The sequence below is a fragment of the Berghia stephanieae genome, chromosome 2 (genome assembly GCF_034508935.2).
Source record: "Berghia stephanieae isolate SIO BIC M18660-M18661 chromosome 2, UCSD_Bste_1.3, whole genome shotgun sequence".
Lineage (NCBI taxonomy): Eukaryota > Metazoa > Mollusca > Gastropoda > Nudibranchia > Aeolidiidae > Berghia > Berghia stephanieae.
In genome coordinates this window covers 54511389-54530597 of record NC_088361.1, presented here as the reverse complement: position 1 = coordinate 54530597, position 19209 = coordinate 54511389, and the positions used below count along the sequence as shown (strand labels likewise).

Sequence of the window (19209 nt, the reverse complement as noted above, 5' to 3'; positions counted from 1 at the left end):
CATCATGCAAAAAAAAGGACAGGGTATTTTCCTCTACCCCAGTCAATACAAAACGTCATATCTATCCTGAATCTCTCTCGATTTTCGTTTTTTATGTTTCATACAAGTTAGTAATGTGTAGTGAGACTGTGTAAGCAATTATTTGCTAACAATATATATGCATCAAATATTTCAAAGATCCAATTATCGTCACAGGACAGGAATTTGGCAGTTTTTTGAAAAAGGCCGATATATATTATATATATATATATATATATATATATATATATATATATATATATATATATTATATTATATATATATATATATATATATATGTATATATATATATATATATATATATATATATATATATATATATATATATATATGTATATATATATATATATATATATATATATATATATATATATATATATATATATATATATATATATATATGTTTCATTCATCTAATATTACTGTGTAATTCATTTGGAAACAGATATTAAAAGGGACTTGCTTACATTTAGTAAATGAAAACGACAGATCCAGATCCCTTCTAATATACATATGTCTTTAGTTTAAAGCTCATAACTTCATTTGAAATTCGTACGTTTTGATAGTTACAGGTCCATACCTATAAGGTTTACATGAAGCCAGCATTTCAAATCCCAAACTGGAGTACAGAGAACGAGCAGCATTGTGTATTTCTGTGGTAATAAGAAAAATACTATCATAGTTATTCTTTTTACAGAATATCACACAATCCTTTACAAGTTTCTTGGCTATACCTAATCCTCGATACCTCTTTTTCACTGCCATCCTTCGCAACCATGCCACTTTTCGAAATTCGTCCGTTTTTGATGATGAATCATCGGGAGATCCTTTTAACTTGTCTGGCTTTCTTGTAATCGCTATGGTTCCTACAATCTGGCCATCATAAAGTGCAACCCAAAAATGATTATCTACATTGCTCAAATACGATGTTTGAATGTCTCTCAGATCTGACAGAGTTGAACCATACAAATAAATAACAGCACTTAAGTATGATAAAATGTAAACCACAATCAAAAGAAGGGTGAAACAAAGAAAAAAGTGGGTCAATGGACTGTCACAAATTAAAAGCGATGAGATCAATACTAAACCGATGATGCGTATTTCTATTCTTTTAAGACACAACACAAACGTAGAATTGACATTACTATAACTGCCCTCTTTCAGAACATCCCAAACAGCCTGATCGTCTCCTTCCTGCCATGGACGAATCAGAATGGAATCAGACCGTCCCGAATTTATCATTGTTGTTATTTTCTTCTAGAAGTTCACTTGAAATACTTGTGATTTGTGTAGATGGAGAAGTAATTGGAATCATTAAGAACATAAAAGAATGCTCTATATCTACGGTCGAAACCAAGGTAAATAGGTGCACTAAAAGTACAAGTACACAAGTCCGTAACAACCCAAGAAATATTATTCGTCAGCAATATTGCCCATTCTCTTCGTATTTTTGTAACGATCACATGTTGTGATTCATTGATAAAAGAATCATGATTAATACCAACCGGTTACGGTTACAGTCTATACTATAAGCAATGTAACTTTGCAATAATATTGTGATTTTTTTCAAGTGGTAAATGCCATTATTTACATATGAAGGTCAAAGTTCAGAGATCAATGGATGAACTTTCTTGGCCGTTGGACCCCTAGTGACCAGATTGGTCTATGGGGATTACTGTGTTATACTACCATACCAAGCATTATGTGGTTTTGGGTTACCCTCTCGCCTATGATTGTACCTTTTAATAGACTCCGTGGACTATTTTTAGAAGTTATGTTGTGGATGAAGAATTATTTTGTCACAAAAAAGCAATTACCAAAACGTGTTTGTCGACAACAGCCTTCTATTCTGAGAAATCTGGAACCACATTGATGCCATCTTATAGACAGACATTGAATCCCTCCTTGGATGAACAGACCAATGGCATATATTTTCTCCCCGCAAAATGCCATATTTGCACTTGCACACACAGACAAATCATTCAAAAAGTCATTTGATCCATGACCAAATACTGAAAGTGGTTGACGGCTTTATACAATGTAATCTGAGTCTGTTCACAGTTCACATAAAGTCAAGATTTCGATACTTGTGGCATTGGTGAAGGCCATATGACACTACGCTAGGAAATTCAGCACTTAGGCTATAAGCGTAAAGAGAAAGGTCGCCTACTCGACGCAAATTGTCGGTTTAGAAACCCGGATGCGTCTCTTTTGTTTTAGATAAAAAAAACTGCAGTGGCAAATTCCTGGGTCATGTTGGGGGCACAGTAATACGATGTTCAAATTTTCAACAACAACAAAAACTGCCGTCATTGTCTCCACTTCATAAAATAAAAGTCACGTATGTCGCTACATGGTCGCCACCACACATCCAAATGTGTAGTGATATATCGAAGTGTACTTATTTGCAAATATCATAATTGACATTCGTGTTGCGTCGCTTTGAGGTTTTCATTACAACAATGAGCTCAGAACAATCGGATTATCAGACCATCAAATAAGTGTACATCTTGCACATGGACAGATGCCAACGAATACGGCATTTTGTTCTAGAACAATCAATGAATGCTGAAAAAAATAACTTATGTCCTGTATGTGGAGTCTGTTAACATGTGGTCAGCCTGGCTTTATTTCCATCCATGATCTTTATAAAGTCGCAAGGGCTTTTTTTTTCCACTCATGTCGCCAGATTATCCAAACGTGAATTCTAAACTTATTCATAATCTTGTCGCTGGGTGCACATATTTTACACAAGTTTCCGAAGGCATCTCGATAATCAGCTTTTGGTCACCTCACCTCTTTCCCGTGAGGAAAGTAGGTACGTCTCCACATATGAATCTATTCCCCATCGCCTGTTTTTCACATTTAGTTTTTAGTTCCCTCGATGAGAAAGAACAAATTATCTGTCTTCAACCCGGCTTTCTTCTCTTCTTAACTGACTTCGAGAACTAAAGAGTGTGTTACTTGCCGACCATCCTGACGCTCTGAATTCCGCAACTTAGTCAACAAGTCTTGAATTAGTCACACATCTATATCAAGTCAAAATGGCTGATGCTCGTATAAAACAGATTAAGATTAAAACTGGGGTTGTTAAAAGGTAATTTGAAATGTTTTAGATAATTAAAAAAAGATTTTGCAAAGGCCTAAGCCAAAACGACCAAGTAAAATCACATCTCCCTCTCGGCTCACGGTGATGTTGAGTGAGTGATAGTGATAGAGAAACCACCCAGCCCATAGCCATAAAAATAAGGAAAAATAAATGGGTTCGATTGTCAGACATGCATATATGTGCACGTCGGTTCATACCATCAACTTTGAGACAGTGGAAAGGTCTCATATCTCCAATGAAAAAAAAAAGGCTGCGGTTATTCAGAGTCGACTCTGAATGTCTACGGTTCTTCAGAGTCGACTCTGAATAATAGAAATAATAATAATAATGCTGAAAACTTATATAGCGCTATAACTCCGAGACACCAGACTCTAAGCCCTTAAATTACAAATTACTTTGGCTGAAACATACTCATTTACACACACAAACACAACACAATAACTGTCTACGGTTATTCAGAGTCGACTCTGAATAACTGTCTACAGTTATTCAGGATTCAGAGTCGGGGAGTCGACTCTGAATAACTGTAGACAGTTATAAGTGATGAACTTCCAGTTACCAACCACACGGTTTTTCTGTTTTTTTTTCTTCTCTCCCACCTCTGTTTAACCCTACGGAAAAAATCGTTTTACATTTTGGTATTTTCTTGTCTCTTCTGTCATGGCAGTTTTTTGCATCGCTGATTTGCATTGCGGCCGCAAAAATTGCAATTTCTTGCAAATTTTTCTAGATTTTGCAACAAAAAAAAAAAGAAATATTTTAAAAAATATAGTGGGGACCAGTGATGATAATCTTCCGCGGATTTCTGGGATTCTAGGATTTGTTCATAAATGTTCCGTTGTTTTTGTCATGTCAAACATTTTCTGCTCAGTGGTAGTTCAGGGGGAAAAAAACAATAATATGCCTTCTATCATTTTTTGACACCTCTGCTCAGTTGCATGAATTTTGGTGACACTCCTTTATTTATGACGTTAGTCTAGACACCCTGGCGCCAAATGTCAAAAGTAGCACAAGACACATGGTGGCCATGGATGAGAAGATGATCGAAAGGGAAGGGGATGGAGCAAATGTCAAATGGGTGTAAATATTTGTGTACTTTTTAGCTGTAGCATGATAGTACATTCATTCGGCGATTTTATAAGTTTTATAAGCGTGTCTTTTTTTTTTTCTTCCTTTTTAATGTTTGCTTTGTTTTTGTTTGATTGTTCTGAATTTGTTAATAGAATTCATTACAACTTGTGTCTAATTATAAAACAATTTAAAAAATAAAATAAAAATCAATTCATTAATTCTCTCTCTGTCTCTCTCTCTCTCTCTCTCTCTCTCTCTCTCTCTCTCTCTCTCTCTCTCTCTCTCTCTCTCTCTCTTTCTCTCTCTCTCTCTCAGCCACCCTTCTATCTTCATATTATGTTTATAGATATCATTTGGTAATAGAGAGATAATAAGTTAGGCTGATCGATTTAAGAAATGATTGTTTATAGGCTAATTTAAATTTGCTTTGTTGATGGAATATGATTTGCAATTGATTAAAGATTCTTATTTATAAGTATAAGCGACAGTTTGAAAAATCGCCAAGTTTTAAGAATTTGGCACTAAAATTGCCAAAGTCACAAAGTAACTGTAGTAAACTGGTATCAAATTGAAAGAATCTCATCTCGTGAGAACTCAACTCGATAGGCTACTCGGCTCTAAATATCTGTACACATTATTATCCAGGGTTGACTCTGAATAACAATCTACAGTTATCCAGAGTCGACTCTGAATAACCACTTCGAAAAAAAAACAATACTGTGGCCTGTGGAATCATCAAAATTGAAGACCAAATTACACTTTAAGATTAAAACAAGAAGAAGATATGTAATTCAAATGCATTATATCGACTCTCTACGATTATTATAAATTCTATCTAGGAATGTATTGATCATTCATTCATTGGAAGTTAAAATGAATTCGGGAATAGGTCTCTCTTTTCTCTCTCTCTCTCTCCCTCTCTCTCTCTCTCTCTCCCTCTCTCTCTCTCTCTCTCTCTCTCTCTCTCTCTCTCTCTCTCTCTCTCTCTCTCTCTCTCTCTCTCTCTCTCTCTTCTATACTTTTCTCTCTATATCTATCTTTCTCTCTGTCTCCCCATCCTTCTCTGACTTTATTTATCTTATGAATATATAAAGATAGATGCGCCTCAAAAAGACGTTCCCTCTAACACTGAAATACAACAAACCAACTATCTCAGCCTACATCTGCGTCAGATTATTATTACTTGGATATTATGAAAGATGATGATCTGTTCAAAATTGAAGGGAAATTTTGTATTTTTGTAAGAATTGAAATTTTTTACCGATCTGCCCAAACCAAGGTGGAATTTCCGAAAAGCAAACTGGAAAGCTTTCGCTGATGAAATTGACAAAATCTGCAAAAGGATCCCCCCAAAAACTGAGAATATAAGGAGATTTAACAAACTTGTCCTAACCTCCGCAAAGAAGAACATACCCAGGGGTTTTAGAAAACAATACATCCCATGCTGGAATGAACGAAGCAAAGAATTGCTGAAAAAATATGAGGAGACACACGATGAACAAGTTGGAGAAGAACTACTAAACACACTACATGAAAGCCGAAAAGAGAGATGGATAGAAACTGTTGAAAACTTTGACTTTAAGATCACTCGAGTTCTATGCTATCCTTAACTATAATATAATTAATTTCAAAGTAAGTACAAAATGTCTCTCTACTCACGTCCAGTGTTCAGATAGAGGTCGTTTGATATGCTTGTGTAAACGTTCCGTAATTTTTTGCCCCCTGTACCAGCAACTCTGGGAAAAAGTCTTGTTCAGGTTTAATTTAGTTCAGATTTAACCCTGAGGTTGATTGGTGTAAAACAGGAATCTTTTGAAACTTGAGTGGCATTTAAACAAAGCCATTATGGGTTACTTACTATCTTTGGGGCATAAAGACAATCGTTAAAAAAAATTTCTTCTTTTTCACCATCAACATTGAATTGTAAAGTGTCTTTAATTTTGATCAAATATAATTTTTATTCTCTTGACAGACTTGTGAAAGAAAAGTCAAGTTATGAAAAAGAAGCCGCTCAAATTGAAGAAAAAATTGAAAAAATGAAAGCTGAAGGAAAAGATGAATACGATATTAAAAAGCAGGTAAGTTATTTTCAGAAAGAAGTCCGTCAAATAGGATTGTACAATTTTGTGTCACTTTATCAGATATTTCCTGACTAATTATGTTTTGTTGGAGGAAATACCAAAGCTCTTCTGTCACGTCAAGGCAATCTCTTGATGTTTAGCTATGAAATACAATTCTTAAGAAATGCAGACTGTAAAAGAGCTGGTCTAACAATGGTAGACATTTGAAGTTTGTGACATAACATTAAATAGAACCTTTAAAATGATACAGTCTCAATAAAAATCTTGTCATCGTCGTTTAAAATGTAAGTTTCTAATCTAAGACCTTATCAATATGCCATCATCTTGCCAGAATCATGATTTATTATCTAACAGTGATGATAATTTTCGAAGGATCCGCAGTATTTTGGATTTTCGCAGAAAATTGTCTCTTACCCTGATTCGGTATCTCAAACATTTTCCTGTAATAAAAGCTCAAGCTGATAAGTGCAGCGATGTGGTCTTGTGGTATGACACTCTCTGAAGGTCCTAGGTTCGAGCTTTGCTTGGCTCATAGTTGAGTCTTTGGAAAAGGCTCTTTTTCTCACATTCTGTGTACTCAAGTGTAAACTGAGTTAGACTGGTTCTTTCTTTTTCTTTTTAGAACTATTATTATCGTGGGGGGGGGGGGGGGGTCTTGCTTTGTTTGTTATTTTCTTTCTTGGTTCTTCTCGCTCTGATTTTTTTAGTGCAAAAACAACTTACTCTTTTTTGTTTTTATTTTTTATGTAACATTTTGTGAACAAAGTTTTCAACATCATGCATCGCATTTGACAGGGTGTTAAATTAACTGTAATTTATTTTTTGTTTGTTTGTTGTGTGTCGAGAGCAAATGCAACCAATCAAGCCATTTGGTCAATGAAAACTATAGTAATGTATTTTTTTTTTTGTGAATTTGTGCACGCTTAATTTATACGTTCTAATTTAGTAGTAACTAGGATAGAGACGTTCAAAATGATGCCAACTGGACACAAATAGTTGTCAACACCTTTAACTAAATAATGTACCATTGATTGCTTGGACAAAAAGTTAGCTCACCCCCTACCCTTTTATCTGTTAGGCCGATGTCACTTCTGGAAATTTCAAGCAACAATGATGCAAGCACAGACTGGGTCAACACATTGCCCAGCCCGTTTTGAATTTGATCTTAGATGTATGAGATATATTTCTCAACTTGAGACAAAAGACGATATAGTAAGCAATGGCATTGACTGTGAAATATCTCATTCTTTGTAAACTTGTGTTCAGTGCACAAACTATTGTGCCTGTCTGTATAGTGACAACTATTGATAGGGTATTCCTACTCCTGATTGTATTATTAATGTGAAATTTGGATGCAGAGAATTTGGAAACGTTGCAATGATGTTGTCAAACGGAATGTAAGGCTCAGACAAATCTGGCTGGACTTTGTCCCAATTAGAGAGGTAGATTATATGTAGGAATTTCATTCCAATTTGTCAGGTTTCCCAATTGAAATGGTTTCCAATCACAACGTCCCACTGAAATAGTTGAATTTTTTTTTTCATCATTTATGAACTGACACAATATGGAATTGTGTCAGCTTTTGATGGAACCCATTTCTAGACTTGGCAATTGTACCTTGATTCCTATTGCACTCTTGAAAAGAAATATAAGTGCTTGATAACTATACTAGGTAACCATTTCAAATGTATATTACAGGGCGAGGTGCTACAAGAGTCTAAATCTATGGTACCTGACACTGTGAGGCGGTTGAAGAAAGCATATGCTGATTTGGATGAAGTCTTGGTAAGGCATTTTGGCATTATTTTTATCTAGTGCTCCTTTTTTGTCCATTCAAGTTCAGTGTCTGATAGCCCTACTGTCCAGCTTTTTGACATCATGTAATTGGTTTGCCAAACCTAACATTTGCATTGATTTTAGCTGGGTGAGGACGACATTGGATTTGAACAGACTTGAATGTAAGTGGGTTACCTAGTCTGCAGTCTGGCAAGATTGATATCAATAAATTGAAACTAGAGTTTGTTTTCTATTTCACAGCATGCCTTTATTTGAGACCAAGCTAACATGTTTAAACTCAATATACATTGCTCAGGCTCCTTATCCCCAGGCTTTGTAATGGGATTCAATAGTCTGATGTCACGTCCGCCCAACAAGCAGCTTGGTTCTAAACAAAGAAAATCTGTATTTTTTTATTCTTCATGCTGGCTTGAACTTTTTCACCTGTCATGTGATCAGAATGTATAAAAGTCAAAACATGATCAGATTTATGTTTTTCTCCTCTGGATACACTTTTATGCTCATCGGAGAAGCAGTGATGCCAAAACTCCGGTTTCACCGGAAAAAACTCCGGTCTGGAGCAAAAAATTCCGGGCTCCGGGCAACTTCCGTCAAATTCCGGTGAGGTCAATTTGTTCCAAGGATACCCCCCTCCCTTCCATCCACCACATCATCATCATTACCACTAGTATTACAACCATCATCACCACCACTACTACTGCAACCACCACCACATCATCATCACTACCACTACTACTACAACCACCAGCTTCACATCATCACTACCACTACTACTACAACCACCACCACATCATCACTACCACTACTACTACAACCACCACAACCACATCATCACTACCACTACTACTACAACACCACCACCACCACCACATCATCACTACCACTAATACTACTACAACCACCACCACAACATCATCATCACTACCACTAATACTACTACAACCACCACCACATCATCATCACTACCACCACTACTACAACCACCACCACATCATCATCACTACCACCACTACTACAACCACCACCACATCATCATCACTACCACCACTACTACAACCACCACCACAACATCATCATCACTACCACTAATACTACTACAACCACCACCACATCATCATCACTAATACTACTACAACCACCACCACATCATCATCACTACCACCACTACTACAACCACCACTACATCATCATCACTACCACTAATACTACTACTACAACCACCACCACATCATCATCACTACCACCACAACTACAACCACCACCACATCATCATCACTACCACCACTACTACAACCACCACCACATCATCATCACTACCACCACTACTACAACCACCATCACCGCCACATCATTATCACTACCAATACTACTACAACTACTACCATCACCTCATCTTCATTACTACAACTACAACCGCCACCACCACATCATCATCATCACTACCACTGCTACTACAACCACCACATCATCATCATCATCATCATCACTACTACTACTACTACTGCTAATGCTACTACTATACTACAACAACAACCACTACAATATCATCATCACTACCACTACTACTACAACAACCAGCACCACATCATCATCACGACCAGTACTACTACAACCACCACCACCACATTATCATCACTACCACTACTACTACAACCACCACTACAACATCATCACTACCATTACTACTACAACCACCACAACCACATCATCACTACCACTACTACTACAACCACCACCACCACCACATCATCACTACCACTACTACTACAACCACCACAACCACATCATCACTACCACTACTACTACAACCACCACCACATCATCACTACCACTACTACTACAACCACCACAACCACATCATCACTACCACTACTACTACAACCACCACCACCACCACATCATCACTACCACTAATACTACTACAACCACCACCACAACATCATCATCACTACCACTAATACTACTACAACCACCACCACATCATCATCACTACCACCACTACAACAACCACCACCACATCATCATCACTACCAATACTACTACAACTACTACCATCACCTCATCTTCATCACTACCACCACTACTACAACAACAACCACTACAATATCATCATCACTACCACTACTACTACAACCACCAGCACCACATCATCATCACGACCAGTACTACTACAACCACCACCACCACATTATCATCACTACCACGACTACTAATACAACCCACATCATAATTACCATTACTACTACAACCACCACTACCACATCATCTCACTACCATGTGTACTACAACCACCACCACCACCACCACCCTCAACATCACTACCACCACTACTAAACCACCACCACATCATTATCATCACGACCACAACTACTACAACCACTATACCACCACCACATCATCACTAATACTACTTCAACCAGCACCACCACCATATCATCATCACTACAACTACTACCTCAACCACCACCACCACCACCATATCATCATCACTACCACTAATACTACTACAACCACCACCACATCATCATCACTACCACCACTACAACAACCACCACCACATCATCATCACTACCAATACTACTACAACTACTACCATCACCTCATCTTCATCACTACCACCACTACTACAACAACAACCACTACAATATCATCATCACTACCACTACTACTACAACCACCAGCACCACATCATCATCACGACCGTACTACTACAACCCACCACCACCACATTATCATCACTACCACGACTACTAATACAACCCACATCATAATTACCATTACTACTACTACAACCACCACTACCACATCATCATCACTACCATGTGTACTACAACCACCACCCCCACCACATCAACATCACTACCACCACTACTACAACCACCACCACATCATTATCATCACGACCACAACTACTACAACCACTAACTATACCACCACCACATCATCACTACAACTACTACTTCAACCAGCACCACCACCATATCATCATCACTACAACTACTACCTCAACCACCACCACCACCACCATATCATCATCACTACCACTACAACTACAACATCAGCCACTATCACATCTTCATCATCTCTACCACTATTACTACAACCACCAACACCACATCATCCTCACTACCACCAGTACTACAATCTCTACCGTTAGGTTTTGGCGCTTTACTTCATTTGAAATAAGGAAACTTTGGGATTGTAATTTGCAATGTTTTTATGTATCATAATATACACTGTAATTCTAATCAGTTATCTATTTAGAACTATACAATATGTAAGCACAATGCCAAATATCGTTCCAATTCCTTTTTTTTTTTGTGAGCGGAAATTCCTCTTTCGGCGTTGAAATTCCTACGAGTGGTGGCTGAAACTCCTGTGAGCCAAATTTAAAGTTGGCATCTCTGGAGAAGTATTTCATAAGGTCATCCGCCATTGTTCCGATAGTTTAGAACCAGTTACTAAGCTACTATGCATCATTACGAGGGAAGTGATGTCACCACTGTTGAATCCTATTGCTCTTTCTGATTCTAGTATACATGGGTTTGGTGATAATGTTGGAATTTCTTCTGACTGTGTTTTGTTTTCTAATCAGTAATGTGTTGCAATTTCATTTTGCTTCTGATTTTCTATTTACGAAATTCGTATTTTTTTTAAAAAGAGACACCAGATAAAAGAAGCAGACCAAGGAACATACGATGCATCACAAAAATCTTAAACAAACAAATCTCAAAATTGTTGAAATCTTGAACCGGTCTCAATTCCCCCTTTGAATCCCTATTTTTTTCATAGTATTAGTAACACGAAAATCTCGAACACTTTCAGAGACCAACACAGAAGCCTTGAACAAACTGGACATTCACTTTTGCATTCATATAAAGTTCTTTATGTATGTATTGAATGGAAATTTAAGTTGCCATCACTCTTCGTGTGGCATTAAGTGTATTAGTAAATGTGTCATGCATGCATTTGTCTGGAGTGAGAAAGAATGTTAGTGTGTGGAGAGGTTGTGTCTTACTCATGGAACACATCACTCTAATTCTAATACATATGTCCCAGTGCCAATGGGAGACTAACAAGGAAGTGATGTCCTGATGCTCTTACTATTAAATATTAAAATCAAACAAGCGATTGGGGGTGGAGAGGGTGGAAGAAAGGAGAGACCCAGGGGATAATTCAGGAGTGATAGTAATTAGGTAGCAGGTTTGAAGTGAATTGAGTGGTAAGGTACATCAAGTACAACAACAAGCCATTTTCGCGGATTTCTCAGGACGTAACTCAGATAATGATGATACCCATTAGTTGTCATGGATATAAATGATTATTTCCCTTTAATCTATTACATCCCTCCTCCCTTAATTTCTTTTATTCCCTTTAATAATCAAAACCATTAAAAGCAAATGTCTTTTAAGAGACCAACTTATAACAATTCATAGCCACTATTATCATGTGACCTTGTTCAATTGTGGTAATATTATTAGATAAAGAATGAAATACAAAAGAAGCAGTGCATAACATACAACATGAATTTAAAAGTTGCTAATACTAGTTGTACATATGATTATGGTGATAGCAATCATGATTAATCAAGCATGATATTCATTTTTTTTCATTTTACTAAATATCTAATTTCTCTGGCGCCTTAATATTACGTGCTGATCTTCTAAGTGGTTGTTGAATTGGTGACTTCATAATCGTACTCTGACTACCAGTCTCAGTCTTCAATTCAAGTGATGGTGAGTAACCAGTTGCAGCATCAGCTTCTGTTTCTAAGTTTCTTGGAATTGGAACTATTGTTTCTGGTTCATTGAGTTTAATTATAACAGGAACCTGAGGTTCTGGACTAGCCTGAACAGGTGGTGTAACTAGACCAGACCAGTGGTTGGTTTCTGCGCATGTTACCCTTATCTGATCTGCATGCCTACGGATGACTAACCCATCACAAGTTTTTACTTTGTATGATACTGGCCCAGTGCTTTGCACAATCTGTCCAGGTATCCATTTCTCACCTCTCCCAAAGTTCTTCACATACACCCTGTCATTTATCTCAAACTCTGTCAATGGCAGTTTTGTCATAGTTATATTTTTGTGTTTGTTGATGCTGGAACACTGATTTTTGTACTGTTGGGTGGAGCAAATCAAGATGAGTCTTCATCTTTCTCCCATACAATAATTCACAAGGGGAAACACCAGTTGTAACATGTGGAGTACTGCGGTATTTGGTCAGAAACCTGTTAACTCGAATGGAAAATTTGGAACCCATCTTTATTATAACAGATTTAAAGACTCCCACAGCCTTTTCAGCTAACCCATTTCCAGCAGGATGATATGGTGAAGTGGTAATGTGCTCTATGCCATTTGTAGTGCAAAACATTTTGAATTCATTAGCTGTAAAACTAGAACCATTATCTGAAACAATTTGATCAGGTAACCCATGAGAGGCAAATATCTCTTTTAGTTCTACAATAGTATCAGCTGCTGTAATTGTGTTCATTGTCTTCACATCCAACCATTTTGAATGAGAATCAATTACAATTAGGAACATCTTGTTCATGAAGGGGCCTGCAAAGTCGATATGGATGCGTTTCCATGGCTCTATGGGCCAATCCCAATTTTGCAAGGGAGCTTTTGCTGGTTGTTTTTGGTGCTGTGCACAGGTTGAGCATAATTTTACAAACTTTTCAATATCTGCATCCATATGCGGCCACCAAAACCAAGACCTTGCAAGACTCTTCATTTTGGACATTCCCAGATGTGTATCATGTAATGTAATGAGCACTTTATTTTGAAGGGACTTTGGAATCACTACTCTTGATCCCCAAAGGATGCAACCCTCCTCTAAACTTAATTCAAGCTTTCTGTGTTTGAAAGGTTTCAATTCATCAGACACACTCTCCTCAGGCCAACCATTCAAATAGAATTCATATACTTTCATCAAGCATTCATCCTTCTGCATTTCTCTCTTTACATCATTTACATTCACACTGGAGTTATCAATGATTGAAAACAACATGTCAACATCTTCTGGCACATAGCTTACACTTTCAGTCTTTAAAGGTAACCTACTCAGCCCATCTGCATTGTTTTCAGTACCAGGTTTGTACCTCAATTGGTAATCATAAGCTGCAAGTGTTATGGCCCACCTTTGAATTCTGGGTGATGCCTGTTCTGGTATTGATTTATGTTCTCCCAGCAGCCCCAATAAGGGTTTGTGATCAGTAAAGATAGTGAAATGTCTGCCAAAAAGAAATTTGTGAAACTTTTTGACTCCAAAAATAATGCCTGCCCTTTCTCTGTCTAATTGGGAATATGATTTTTCAGCCCGATTCAGTGATCGACTAGCGTACGCAATTGGGCGCTCGCCGCTCTCATCATAGTGACATAATACTACACCTAGCCCTTCTGGTGAAACATCACAAGTTAATACTAATTCTTTCTTTTGGCTGTAGTGAATCAACAAAGTATCAGACGACAAAGCCTCTTTTGCGGCTCTAAATGCTTTCTCTTGATCTTTCCCCCAATGCCAAGTCATGTTTTTCTGTAAGAGTTTATACAATGGGGCCAAAGTACTGGATAGTTTGTCACAGAATTTTGCATAGTAATTTACCATGCCCAAAAAGGCTTTCAATTGTTGACAGTTTTCTGGTTTTGGAGCTTCTTTTATAGCTCTGGTTTTTTCTTGCTGTGGTCTGATACCTTCATTGCTCAATCTATAGCCCAAAAAATATATTTCTGGCAACATAAACTGACACTTGTTTCTGTTTATTTTCATACCTTTTTCACCGACCATTTTCAAGACCTTTTCAAGGGTTTGAAGATGCTCAGTATCATCTTTTCCTGTAATATACAAATTGTCAAAGTATACACAAACATTTGGCACATCCTGAAAAATGCTATCCATCACAGCCTGGAAAATTCCTGGGCTTGATGAAATACCAAAACATAGCCCTTCATACTGATAAAGACCCTTGTGTGTGTTTATAGTTGTGTACTTTTTAAAATCTGAATGGAGTGCCAACTGTGTGTATGCATGTGACAGGTCAAGTTCAGTGAATTTGTCACCGTTTGCTAACTTGAGTGAAATATCTTCAATATTTGGAATAGGATATCTATTCAACTCAATCTCCTTGTTAACTGTAATTTTGTAGTCACCACAGAGTCTTAACTGAACCATCCTTTAGCACAGGGACTATTGGAGTAGCCCAATCTGAATGTTCTACTTTCCGAATAATGTCACTCTGTTCTAATCTACCGAGCTCATGTTCAATCTTTTCTCTCATTGCGTAGGGTGGCACTCTAGCTTTACAATACCTTGGATTTTTATTTTTCATGCTGATTGTCACTGTTCTATCATTCAACAGTCCACACGTTCCGAAAACTGAATCGTTGCTCTTCAACACTTGTTCCAAATTCAAAGTTTCGTTCTTCAGTTGGTTTATTTCTCCTCTAGAAGTAGTGAAAATGCTCTTCCAGTCTAGCTTTATGGCGTTCAGCCAGTTTCTTCCAAGCAAAGATGGTCCTTTGCCTGTCACAACTATGATGGGGAGCTTCACGAACTGATCTTGGTAACACACGTCTACCACACACTCTCCAACCACCGGAACACAATCACCTGTGTACTTTTTCAGATTTTTGTTACACTTTTGTAGTGTAGCACTACTTATCGCTGCTCTGCGAAACTCCTTTTCACTGATAATGGTGAGGGCAGCTCCTGTGTCAAGTTGAAATTTGATTTCCTTGTCGTTCAGTGAGATTGGAATGTTGATGGGAGTTTGCGGTGAATCTGACACGGTGAACATGTTGAAGTCCGGGCTTGTGTCAGGTTGACCTTCATCGTTGTGAAACTGATCGATTTCTACGTAATTTTGATTCGGTCGCCGGTGTGAAGCATGTGTCATGCTTTTAGACAAGCAGGTTTTTGCTATATGGCCTTGCTTGTTACATTTGTAACAGGTTGCTGTTTTGAATTTGCACTGTTGCGGTGCATGTGGACCGGTGCAGCGATGACATTTTCTTGCGTTGAACCCTCTACCTTTGGTGAACGGTTTATCAGTCACGGCGTTGACTGAAGCTGATAATGGTGCCATAAATCGGGCAGCATCTGTCGACTGTTGCATAGAAGTAGCAACTTGGATCGCTTTATCCAATGTGAGGTTTCGTTCCAGTAGCAGTTTTCTCTGAATTTCTGGATAGTTAATTCCCGTGACAAATTTCTCACACAGTCGGTCATTCAACGTCTCTCCAAATTCACAGAATTCGCTGAGGTGTCGTAATTCTGCTACAAACTGTGCAATCGTCTCGCTAGAATGTCTGGTTCTCGCGTCAAATTTCGCTCTACAAAGAAATTTTGGTGGGGCTGGAGCATGATGATTTCTAAGTAGCTGACATAGCTCATCGAATGACTTGGTTCCTGGTTTTTCTGGAGCACACAAGTCCTTTAGTAGTCTAAATTGTTGTGGACCCACCACTGTTAGCAATATTGCTCTCTTCTTTGTGTCTTCTTCCACCCCGTTCGCTTCTAGATAAAAATCTAGCCTGTCTAGATAGTCATTGATATTTTCATCTGACGGGATGAATTCTTTAATTTGGCCGTATAGTGCCATCTTTTTAGCTAACTATTTTAATATCATAGCTCTTAATGCTCTACTTAGCTGTTTGCTTGTTAATTTCTGTCAGATGATCCTGTTTCTCGTCGCCAATGAAGTGAATTGAGTGGTAAGGTACATCAAGTACAACAACAAGCCATTTTGGCGGATTTCTAAAACTCTTTATTTCCTGTTTATGTAAGGGACGTAACTCAGATAATGATGATACCCATTAGTTGTCATGGATATACATGATTATTTTCCTTTAATCTATTACAAGGTTCTTTGGTAAAGACGTCACATGCTGAGTGTGCAATCAATAATGCAACGAACTTGCTTTGGCTTTTTCTTGAAGCACACACAAAGTACCACCTCTGAATTAGACAAGACATACTAAACTCTGCACCTCATTATAATGAGACCAAAACAACCCATTTTTACCTCCCTTGCATTCTTCTTCATATTCTTTGTAAGATTAATATGCTAAACATGAAAATTTCAAACAAATAGGTCCGGTCCTGGCTTGTTCAAGATCTCTGTGCTTACTTTATAAAGTTATGAAGTATTTGTAAAAACTTTGGATCGGATATTGGGGGGGGGGGGGGTAAGATTCGGGAAATATTTCGCAATGTTATTTTGAAAACATGTTAAGACCTCATTATACTGCATGTTTGGAACGGTAGCAAAATATTATTTGTCAAAGAATCTTCAGAAATTATATAAACATGATTTCATATTTATTCTGATCACCAGGGAATAATTCAAACAAGGTTTGTCTGTTTCTTGTGGCAAACTAGACAGTGTGAAGACTATCTAGGGCCTAACTTTATTCTTTTTTTCTTTTGTCCACTCAGCAGATGGTTAGGACTAAAAGATCTGCTGGAAAGTACTTTCCACATGGTAGCTAGCAATTGCTATTGTTTAACGCTAGATAAACCAAGATAAATTAGCTCTATGGGTCTGAAGGAGTACCTTTTTAAAACGTTTTAAATTTTATTCTCTGACGCTATTTCAAAGACCAAATGTCATGTTAAAAATGTTTAAAACCTTCATGGCCTGAGAATAGAGGTGATTGGTTGTAAAACCTACCACACTGCCACAATTCTTTTCCAAATTTTGTCGTCAGAACTCAGAAATGCAATGTGCATAATGGAGGCCTTATGATAAACGGTGAAATAGCAAACTATGGAAAACCTGTTCATGCAATAAATTATGTACCTATCGTACCAAATGCTTGGGGTTTTTTTTCTTTTTTTTGCACACTTTGGTAAAGAAATTTGCTTTGCGTTAAGTTTCCTTATTTAAAAAAATTTTTTTTTTTTTTTTGCTTTTCAACAGTCATAGAGTCAGGGAAACCCAGCGTGATTTAATTTAAGGAAGGCTGGACTATTATGTCCATTCGTCCATTTTATCTTAAAATCATTTGTGTCATGTTTTCTTATATTACCATATTATTATATTATTCTTTTATTGTTTTGTCAGAACAAAGAGTCTGATTTGAATGAAGCACAAGAATACATAGACGCCAAAGAAGCTCTAAGTCTGGCTGAACCTTTGATTGAATAAGTGTTTTATTACATTAATGTATTTTTACCATGAATTTTATCTCTGGATCCTATGTTGCTTGCTTGGAAATTCTTTTATTTTGGCGAATGAATGTGTTGGAAGATGTTTAAATCATTAAATTGTGATGAAAATTGTGTTGAGAATGTAGGAGCGGTAGAGGCATGATTTGTCCTTTTGATTCTGCTTGACTCATTGTGATGATTAATTAGTCATTGATATTTTAATGCATTGAGTTTGATGAAATATATTTCAAAATTATTGCAAATTTATTAAAGATTTTGAAACATACTAAGTATTTAGTTGGTTTTGTTGGCATTTGTTCAAAAACATTTTTTTCCACAATGAAACCAAATGACTCTTGTTAGGTAGTAGTCCTTCAGAGCCAATAGGCCAATGGAGCCGAGTTTATCTTGGTTTCTTTAGTGTGGAATGGACAACAGACATTTCTTGCTTTCCTTTGGATAGGACACTAGTCAGTCTATCGCAAAGTTCTTTCCGCCAAATCTAACAGACTCAGCTATCCAATCACTGCAGGGTGGGCAGGGGAGTAAGAAAATATCTTGACTGTACCCGGTATCAATCACGGTCCCTTTGCTTGTGAGGTGAGTGAGTGTTCTACCAACTGAGCTATTGGGGCTCCACTCTTACTAGGTAAAGCATCTTCTCTCTCTCTCTCTCTCTCTCTCTCTCTCTCTCTCTCTCTCTCTCTCTCTCTCTCTCTCTCTCTAAATATGGGGGTATTGAGAACAGAAAACTGTTCAAAGTTTAAACCCGAGACATCTTTTAGCTCATTAGTAGAAGTAGACAATTCGAATCACAACCAGACCAGGTTCAAATCAATTTTTATGGACCGAATGTCTCCCTCATCCGCTGTTCTGATACTCGAGTCTTGATTGACATGACAGAGTGAATGAGTGCCTTATCCAAAGGTTGGAAAGTACTTTTTATGAACTCCATTTTT

General features: G+C 37.4%; 2 protein-coding genes across 2 annotated transcripts; one reads left to right on the top strand and one right to left on the bottom strand.

Annotated features, from left to right (window-relative positions):
- Positions 1–570: 570 nt before the first annotated feature.
- LOC144963963 (N-acetyltransferase 8F1-like) lies at positions 571–1281 on the bottom strand. Its single transcript, XM_078897907.1, has one exon. The coding sequence runs from the start codon at positions 1279–1281 to the stop codon at positions 571–573; it is 711 nt and encodes a 236-aa protein (XP_078754033.1).
- Positions 1282–2977: 1696 nt separating this feature from the next.
- Positions 2978–18536, top strand: LOC144965167 (tubulin-specific chaperone A-like). The gene is made up of 4 exons (XM_078900207.1): positions 2978–3136; positions 6192–6297; positions 7999–8085; positions 18165–18536. Exons 1-4 carry the CDS (start codon positions 3084–3086, stop codon positions 18246–18248), a joined length of 330 nt encoding a protein of 109 aa, XP_078756333.1. The 5' UTR covers positions 2978–3083; the 3' UTR covers positions 18249–18536.
- Positions 18537–19209: the final 673 nt, after the last annotated feature.

Bases quoted from the DNA above. Each gene is read 5' to 3' on its own strand.
- LOC144963963 (XM_078897907.1), bottom strand. From the start codon at position 1,281: ATGATAAATTCGGGACGGTCTGATTCCATTCTGATTCGTCCATGGCAG.
- LOC144965167 (XM_078900207.1), top strand. From the start codon at position 3,084: ATGGCTGATGCTCGTATAAAACAGATTAAGATTAAAACTGGGGTTGTT. The intron at 3,137-6,191 runs GTAATTTGAAAT...TTCTCTTGACAG, and splicing joins AAAACTGGGGTTGTTAAAAG to ACTTGTGAAAGAAAAGTCAA. The intron at 6,298-7,998 runs GTAAGTTATTTT...TGTATATTACAG, and splicing joins AATACGATATTAAAAAGCAG to GGCGAGGTGCTACAAGAGTC.